General features: G+C 41.6%; 1 protein-coding gene across 1 annotated transcript; it reads right to left on the bottom strand.

Annotated features, from left to right (window-relative positions):
- Positions 1 to 3,089: 3,089 nt before the first annotated feature.
- LOC131811489 (small ribosomal subunit protein eS24-like) lies at positions 3,090 to 3,615 on the bottom strand. The gene has a single exon (XM_059140104.1). It carries the CDS (start codon positions 3,582 to 3,584, stop codon positions 3,192 to 3,194), a length of 393 nt encoding a protein of 130 aa, XP_058996087.1. The 5' UTR covers positions 3,585 to 3,615; the 3' UTR covers positions 3,090 to 3,191.
- Positions 3,616 to 9,446: the final 5,831 nt, after the last annotated feature.

Consider the following 9,446-nt stretch of genomic DNA (forward strand, 5'->3'; position numbering starts at 1 on the left):
CTTAGCTATAGGCAGGGTGAGTGGATGAGAGGGCCTGAGGCCAAATCTTAAATTTTTACTGTACAGGTTTCTCTTTTAACCACCCAGGGTTAAAGCCAGGATAAAGAGAAACATGTTGATAGCAGTTTGGGATTTTTCTAGAACTTCCAAACACAGCATTGCACGATATTATAGGAGGTTTTGTTCTCTCCTAAACATCATCGTCTGACTTGGATGTGATATTTCTCAAGCCACATGCAATCTTCCTTCTTTTCAAGTTAAAACCTATGGATTATTTAATAACACTCTCACTTTGAATGGGCCCAGCCTCATTCGGATTCATCTCAGCATCTGAAAGAGGTTTTAAGCCAGTCATCTAAATATCATTGGTGCCCACAGCACCTAGCACAGACATCGGAATGGCCTAATAAATGTCTGGAATTGAATTGAAAAGGGATTTAGGGCAGTACCGCTCTGTGTGGGCGACTGTCCTGTGTGGTTCTGTGAACTGTTTGTTCTGAGCGGTTTGCTGGAGGTCTGCGGCGAGACAAATTGGGAAATGAAGAGTCAACATTTAGAAACTTTGATTGCAATTTGAAATTGCCGTGACACCCAGGCAGCACTTCATTCCCCACCCCCCCCGCCAGTAATTCACTGTTATTCTATTTTATAAACTCTCTATCTGAGATGGATAGGAAATCAAATGGACAAACAAAACTGTCCCCCTCCCCCACCAGATAGTTTAAGAAGCACTAATCAAGGCCAATAGACAATGTCATTGTGCTTCCAGGTGCGGAAGTACAGGGAGCAACATGACATGACGTGGCAGGTGGAAGGCGTTGCAGGGAAATCGAGCTGGCTCTTGCTCTTTCCCCCTTCGGCTTGTCCCCCATCACAAGCGGGTTATGGGGAGTCCAGGGCTCCTGTTTTGTGTGTAACACTTGTGGGTCCCCAAAAAAAGCAGAAGCAAGAAATGACTGGGAATTCCAGGAGTCCACACTACAGGGAAGCAGGAAGCTGAGCTTGAACAGATCATGGAAGACCCATGTGTGGAGAGGACCGATTCTATCTACATCTCTTCCAAGAAATGTTCTATAAGCTGCTCCCCGTGGGCCATTTAAAACTGTTTTTGCCATTTCAGAGAGACATAAAAGTTGGAATTGGAAGGCACTTGGAGACTGTTTAGTTCCATTCTCTCATTTTATAGATGAAGTAACTGATATCCTAAGGACATCTTTTGAGAGGAAAAAGGCCTGTAGGGTCTCGAAGCCCAGGATAAAGGACCCTCGATGATCTTTTTCACCCCAAACTAGGCTGAGGCTCTGTGCGTGGCTTTCCACAGTCCCCATTTTCCAGTGTTGTGATTTGATGAACTTTCTTTACAAATCCACATCTCTGTGAAATTGGAGTTTGTGCACCCACGTTTAGCCTCTTGTTTTGACATAAACCAAAGTCCCACTTCGTGGTAAATTTGGCTGGAAAAATACAATTGTGTGTTACAGCAGCCTTCCTCGGTTTGCACATCTGTCGTTGGAAATATTTGCCAAGAAAACTTCATGAGGTACCTTTGACGAGCAAAGCAAGCAACACGCCTGATTTTTCCTTGCCTCCTCTTTAATCCACTTCCAGTAGCGTTCTCCGAGCATTTCACTGTTTGATCAAGGGTCTTTAGGACTTAATGGGGCAAGAGGAGGAGTTGTGGGATCAGGAGGAGCAGAGTTTGACTTCAGCACGTATTAGGGGATTGTGTGAATAATGTACCCTTTTTGCGCTTACTTAACTGTTCTTCGAATGGGGGTAATACTACTTCATGGTGCTGTTAGGCTTGTAAGAGGTACTTGGAAGCACTTAGCAGGGTGCCTGGTACAGAATAATTACTCAGTAGTGGGATGTTGTACAGATGTTGCTTCTGATGGGGGGAGGGGTAATGAACGCAGAGGATCAGGTGACAAGATAAGCTGCCCAGTCAAGTCCAGTGTGAGGACCGCCTGTTTTTCCACTGTGACAACAGATGCCAAATCTCCAGCGTTTACTCGGTACTGAGTCAGGTGAGGGGACACCCCAGATGGGAGCTGTTCATCTGCCAATACCTTCTTCTGCTGGGTGGGCATCCTCTCGGGCCGGATGTGCTGACATAATCCTCCTGGGAAATCTGAGAGCGAGCCTGAGCTCCCAGGCAGTAGGTTGAGGGAGATGTGGGTTAAAAATCCGGACAGAGGCCAGGCCATTTGTTAGCAGAGGAGAATTTGGGGCTTCAAGGAGACCAGATGTCTATAGCCGGGATTTGAGTCTGGTAGGGGGCTCTTGGTTTTTACCTCTGTGCCATGGAGCATAATGTTCCATCAAATGGAGCTGGATTAGCTTCACTAACATGCGTGGATCTGAGCAATTTTCTCAGTGTCTCCATGCCTTATTTTTCTCTGGTGTAAACTGATTAATTCCTGCCTTGCAGGGTTGCTGTGATGACGAGAAAAAAATGCGTATCAGTCTCTATCACGGTGTCTTGTAGGTGCTCGATAAAAATGGGGGCTGTTATTTTTATTATTAGTGTCTCTTCTGATTTCTAAGGGGTACAAAGTACCTAGGAGTTGAGTGGTCCAGGAAGAGGACATGGCAGTCCTTTCCATGCTCAGGTAAGTAGTAGTGAGTTCCTCAAGTACTTGACGTACTCTACAGTGAAAAGCTTCTATGATCAAACATTTAAAACACATTCATTGGAATGTCAAATCACACATTAGAACATTAAAGGCTCTGAGAAGTCATGCAGTAAAGAAAACTTTTTTCTGTTTAATCTTGTGTGGGGCATCTCCCAAACCCTGAGGTCTCATTTTCTTTTCCTTCCTCCTTTCTTTCTTCCTCCTCTATCCCTACCTTTCCTTTTTTTCTCTTTTTCTTTTCCTACTTCTCTCTCCTTCTTTCTTTTATTTTCTCCTTCCTCCCTTCTTTCCTTTCCCCCTTCTTTCCTTCCTTGCCTCTCTCTCCTTCAGTTTTCCAGGATGCCCCTACAATCTGGGGTGGAGGGGAGCTTTGACTAAGCCCTACTCTGAATGTCCCAACACAGGGACTCATCTCTTGAGATGCCCACAGTTCTACATCATTTTTTTTTCACATTAACATTCTTAGTTTATTAATCCTCTCATGAAAAATCTGCACAATCACCAAAGATAAAGCCACTGCAGCATCTTTACTCCTTCTGTTGTCCAATCTCCAGCTCACTTTTTGCCAGCACCAACATTGGCTTTCGCAGTCCCCCTGACTTTCTTCATTCTGTTCTTGCGTTCTTTTCGCTGTTTTCTTGAGGTCTTTTTCTTCTCATACAGACCATGTCTTGCAAGTCTATGTTTGGGTTCATTTTTCTTTGCATAATCCAAGGAATCATAAATCATGCCAAAGCCAGTTGTCTTGCCACCACCAAAATGGGTTCTGAATCCAAATACAAATATGACATCTGGTGTGGTCTTGTACATTTTGGCTAGTTTTTCCTGAATTTCTGTCTTAGGTACTGTTGCCTTTCCAGGATGAAGGACATCAATAACCATTTGTTTGCGCTGAAGTAGTCGGTTGGTCATGAACTTCCTGGTCCGGATAGTTACTGTGTCGTTCATGATGGCGGCCGAGCTTCAAGCAGCCGGAGAGGACAGTTCTACATCATTTTTAAATGAAAGAAAAATCGCCTGGAGAATAAGGTTCAATCTTACTCTTTGTCAATGTCTGAAAAATAGCTTTCTCTTTGGTGGATGAGTATGAATCTGATTAGATTTTTTTGAGCAATGTTTCTCGAACTCTCTTGTGCATGCAAGTCCTCTAGAGAAACTGTGACAATATGGATGCTGAGCTAACAGATCTGGGGTGGGACTTGAGATTACCCTAACAGGCTCTCCAGTGATGCTTGTTAGGAAAGCAGACTCTCAGGCCTCGCCCTAAATCTCTAGAGTCAAAATATATACTTTAATGAGATCTCCAGGTAATTTGTATGTTACAGAAACGTTTGAGAAGCATTGGTTCAAATCAGGGTTTCTCCAAATCTTAGCTCTATTGACATTTTGGGGCTGTCTGATGCATTGTATGTCAGATGTTTAGCAGCATCTCTGGCTTTTATCCACTAGGTGCCAGGAGCGCTCCCCTTCCAATTACGACAGGCACCATTCTCTGAAAACTGACAAGAGTGCCCTGGCTGGGCGAGGTGGGGTGGGCAAAGTTGATCTCAGTTTAGAACTGCAGGTCTAGATCCATCAAACTGTCTCATATTTCTGTTTCTGGGCCATTGGGAGATATTTTTTTTTTCCTTCTTCCTGTTAAATGGCTTGTTTCTTTAAATGTTTTTAATTGAGGTAAAATGGACATATATCATTAGTTTCAGGTATATAAAGTGATGATTTGATATTTGTATATGTTGTGAAATGACCACCTCAGTAAGTCTAGTTAATATCCATCACCATACAGAGTTACAATGTTTTTCTTGGGACAAGAACTTTTAAGATCTACTGTCTCAGCAAATTTCAAATAGGCAACACAGTATTATTTGCTATAGTAACTATGCTGTACGTTACATTCCCATGACTTACTTATCTTACAACTGGAAGTTTGTAACTTTTGACCTGTTTAGAGATATTTTATTTTTTAAAAGATTTTAAAAATCTATTTATTTGACAGAAAGGGAGAGAGAAAGTGAGCACAAGCAGGGGGAATGGGAGAGGAAGAAGCAGGCTCCCTGCAGGGAGCCTGATGTGGGGCTCACTTCCAGGACCCCGAGATCATGGCGTGAGCCAAAGGCAACCACTTAATGGACTCAGCAACCCAGGCATCCCCCATTTGGAGATATTTTAAATGAAATAACCAAATGATATTTTCATTTAAAATAATAATAAAGTCACCAATCAGTAGTTCCCAAAGCTGTTCCACATCAGAATCACTCAGGGGAGAATGGCAGATTCAGATTCACTAGAACTGGGGTGAAACCTAGGAATTTGTATTTTTTTTAAAATAAATATAATAGTTTAGACTTAGGTAACACAGTCTGTGTCAGTCACTGTTCTAGGAGCTTTACATAATTAAGTCATTTAATCCTTATAAAATCCTATAAAGTAGGTGCAGGTATTTTCTCTAATTTAAAAATGAGGAAATCATGCCACAGAGTGGCTTCTTAAGAATAAAGAGCCAGGGGAAAAAAAAAAGAAAAGAAAAGGTCACAGAGCCAGTATTGGAAACTGATGGAAGCAGGGGGTGTCTGTCTACAGAGTCTGTTCCCAAGTGCTTGTGGCCCTAAGCTTGGCTGGCATGGGGATTGCACAGCCCAGCTGTCTCATCTTCTGGATACTTATCCATATCAGCACTTAGAAAGATCAGGCCACTGTCAATTTCAGAGATCTTTCTTTATGCCAAGATTACTGGATACTTCATTTTCTCTGGGCATAGTAACATAGTTTAGCAGTTAGGACATTTTGACCTATTTCCCCCAGAAATCTGATGGAACCAATGGACTTTTCCTGCTCTTCTATTACTGCTCTCTCTTCCAACTGCATGTCTTCTATCAGACAAAAGGTCGTATCTTGAGTTTCCAAATAAAATGGGGGGAACATTATTGAATGAAGAAATAGTCATTTTAAAAGATCTAGATCAGTGTTACTGAAACAGCCTGCTGCAGATAACTTGTATTTGTTTTCATCTCACCTGGGGCAGAGAGATGGTGTTAATGGTATGATTAATTACACTGGTGAGAGTCATGTGAAAAAAGATGAATTACTTATTTTTTAAAAGTGTTTAAAAGATTTATTTGTTTATTTGAGAGAGAGAGCAAGTCCACATGCTCGAGCAGGGGGCGCCTAGGAAGAGGGAGAGAGAACTCAAGCAGAGTCCACGCTAAGTGCTGAGCCTGTCACAGGACTTGATCTCACAGCCTTGATCTCACAACCTTAATCTCAGGACACGGAGGTCACAACCCTGAGCTGACATCAAGAGTCTGACACCTAACCGACTGTGCCATCCAGGTACCCCAAGGTGAATTTTTAAAAGGCCTCTATGTAAAGTCATTCACGAGATCCAAATATCCAGGAACATAAGTTTCTAGGAGCATTTCCTGGAGATTTTTTGAGAAATAAGTTTGTTTAAAAAAAATCTAGAGCTACCATAAATTAGCATTTACTATGTTTCAGTGTTATAAGTTCTTCATATTAACACATTTAGTCTAACAACCCTATTGGTTGGTACTATTATTACTAGCAGCTTACAGATGAGAAAATTGAGGTACAGGGAGGTTGTGTAACTATCACAAAGTCACACAGTTGGCAAGTGACAGAACTGGGATTCTAGTCCAGGTGCTCTGGCTCAAGAATTTTGTCTCTAAACTGCTCTTACTGGATTTTGGTTGGGATTACATCAAATCACTGTAGTGATGTTGGTAGCTCTGTGCTGACCGTAGCTTACACTGCCATTTTCTTTGTCCTGTATTAGTTAAAAAACATAGGGAACAGAGAATTGTTAATAAATGCTATTAGTTTGATTGGCAAGCTCCTTCGGTACATGGACTCCACAGACGTGTGTAGAAGCTATAATAAAAGGGATCCTTAATTGTCAGGATACCGGGCAAACATGCATGAAGACTGTTCATGGTCCTGTAATGTTGCCCTCCCACAATATTTGGGTCAGAGAGGGCTTCCCTAGAGTGACTCAGAAGTAAATTTAAGGGGTTATGGAAATGCTAGCTAGAGATTTGGGACCAGGGAAACCTTTTCAAATCCCCATTGTCATGACAGTTGTGTCTGCTGTCTAAATAAAGCTCTTATTTGGCTCTTGGCAGAGGGTACCAGTCCTCCTGATAATTGCAGGTGAACAGTTTTGTTTTTCTGCCCCCGAAAATCAGAGATGAGCAAACACAGCTAGCCTCTTTCATCCCTGGTTCTTCTCCCATTCTAAGAGCTGCTAAGGGTCTCGCCTCCACCTGGATGGTACAGATGCGTTGCTCCAAGCTTTCCTGAGAGGATATGTTTTCATTGTTCTTCCTGCCCCTTTCGGCATGTTCAGAAGGAATACTGACCAAGAGTTCCAGGAACCCTGAATGTAGCAGCAGGTCCGTGACAAATGCACTAAGTGCCCCAGTGTCCTCCACAGCCTGGGAGCACTTTTTGGCAAAAAGTGTCATCTCCTTTGGAGAAGTATTTCAAAACTCCGCTGAGTTGAGACATTTTAGAAAACCCAGTCTTTCAGAATCCTTGGAAACATTAAAAAAAATATGAAAATCAATTAACTTCATACATGAAAAAATTCCTCATATGGTTAATCTTCCTTTACATAATTTCTTGATTATGTTTGGAAGTAAATTGCCTTGATTATACCTTGGATGGAAAGAAATGTCTTTTAATTAATTTGAAACATGCTATCGTGATGCTGATTTGTCCCACAGAATGATGAATTGGGTGAAAGCAGTAAGCCTCTCTGATAGGAGCGCGCTGCTGTTGAGTTTTTATTTTATTTTTGGCTGTGTGGTGGATTCAGAATTCTGATTTCTCCCTTCTTCTTCTTCTTCTTCTTCTTCTTCTTCTTCTTCTTCTTCTTCTTCTTCTTCTTCTTCTTCTTTTTTCAAGATTAATTTGTTTATTTGAGAGAGAGACAGGGAGAGAACGTAAGCAGGGAGGAGTGGAAGAACGAGAGGGAGAAGCAGCCCTGACCCATGCGGGGCTCAGTCCAAGGATCCCAGAATCCTGACCGGAGCGGAAGGCATCAGCTTAACCGAGGGAGCCACCCGGCGCCCCAGAATTCTCATTTCTTAAAGGGACAAACCAGAAGGTCTGTTTCTTATCTGGAAGCCAGGATGAGTTTTATTGGCTTTTGGTTGTACGATCATTTGCAACTTCTGTTTTGTTGCTTTAAGAGGACAAATTACGGAGGTCACGAATGGAGACGCTGGCGACTGCGCAGCTAAGAACTCTGATCCCTTTGAATGACAGAGCTAGATGGGGAAGTTATGTTAAGAGTACGAGATGCTGGGTTCTCAGCAGAGAGCCTGCTTCTCTCTCTGCCCCTCTCCCTGCCACTCTGCTTACTTGTGCTCTCTCTCTAGCTGTCAAATAAACAAATAAAATATTTAAAAAAAAAAAAAAAAGAGTACGAGATGCTACTCCTCCCTGACGGTAGTTTTTAACTCACTTTCACTTGAGGAACCTCTGCAGCAAGGTTAAATAACCTGACCAAACACCCACTGTTAATGGCTTATCCCGGTTTTAAAACCAAGTCTCTTTGCTTCCAAATCTATGGTCTTTTTATTTATTTTATTATTATATTATATTATATTTTATTTTATTTTTGAAAGAAAAAAAGCTTTACAGATAGGAAGGCCTATCTATAGTTGGTGTGTGATTAAGCCAGATGTTTACTGTACTTTGGAACATACTGAGAAGATGTTTAAACATCTTCTGAATCCTGTAATTGATTAACATACGTTGCATAATCCTCCTTGTTCTGATGGAGAAACCAAGGTCTATAATAATCAGTTGTGTTGAAGAGGATCAGAATATTCCAGAATTACCCATCCTTCCTGATTTAATCCCTATTTGTTTAATCCAGAAAAACTAAATAGCATTCAGTTGTGTTTAATTTTTACATTGATTCCATGGTATAATATTAAAATATTTTAAAAAGCAAAAACATGGTAAGTATTCAAAACAGAGAGTTTGGAACATTAAAAAAAAAAATAAAGGAAGAAAGAAAAACAAAGACTCCTGGCAATCCAGTAACATCTCCACAAAGATAAAAGAGAAAACAGTTTTTTTAAATTAAGTATTAAACTAGAATGTGATGTGCATCACAGGCAATCTGCTAAGAAATTACAAAGACAGAAAGAAAATTCACACTTTTAAATTTTTAGATTTATTTGCGAGAGAGAGAGCAGAGTGTGCGAGAGAAACACAAGTGGGGGGAGGGGCAAGGAGAGAGGGAGTAGCAGCAATGCGGGACTCGATCTCAGGACTCTGGGATCATGACCTGAGTGGAAGGCAGCCGCTTAACTGACTGAGCCACCCAGGTGCCCTGAGAACTCACCCTTTAATATAGCCAAGCAGATACAACCCATTACATACATGTTCTCAAGAGAAATGATAACTAGTCCTCAAGTAAGAGGATGTGACAGCACTTTTTGCCACACATAGTTCATCCCAAATCCACCTGATAATTGGGATGATGATTTGTGTTCGCTAGGTGCCTTTATTCAAAGGAAAAATAAATTTCTAATATCTTTATGACAGAAGGTGGATTTGTAATATGGATCCATGAAGTTAGGCTCTTACCCTTCCAGGAACGTGAGATGGGGCCCTATCTTTCTTGATGAGTACCTTTCAAAGAAATGACTCCTTGGTCCTTGAGGAAACATTTCTGGGTTGTAAAATTGGCAAGAACCAGGGACAGAACAAGGGAAGAACAAGGGAGTGGGGGAAGGTCTTTTTCCATTTTCCTCCCCTCAAGGAGAATTAATTTTT

Source organism: Mustela lutreola, chromosome 1 (assembly GCF_030435805.1).
Source record: "Mustela lutreola isolate mMusLut2 chromosome 1, mMusLut2.pri, whole genome shotgun sequence".
Taxonomy (NCBI): Eukaryota; Metazoa; Chordata; class Mammalia; order Carnivora; family Mustelidae; genus Mustela; species Mustela lutreola.

What these genes read in the sequence shown, in the direction of transcription:
- LOC131811489 (XM_059140104.1), bottom strand. Translation starts at nt 3,584, where the DNA reads ATGAACGACACAGTAACTATCCGGACCAGGAAGTTCATGACCAACCGA.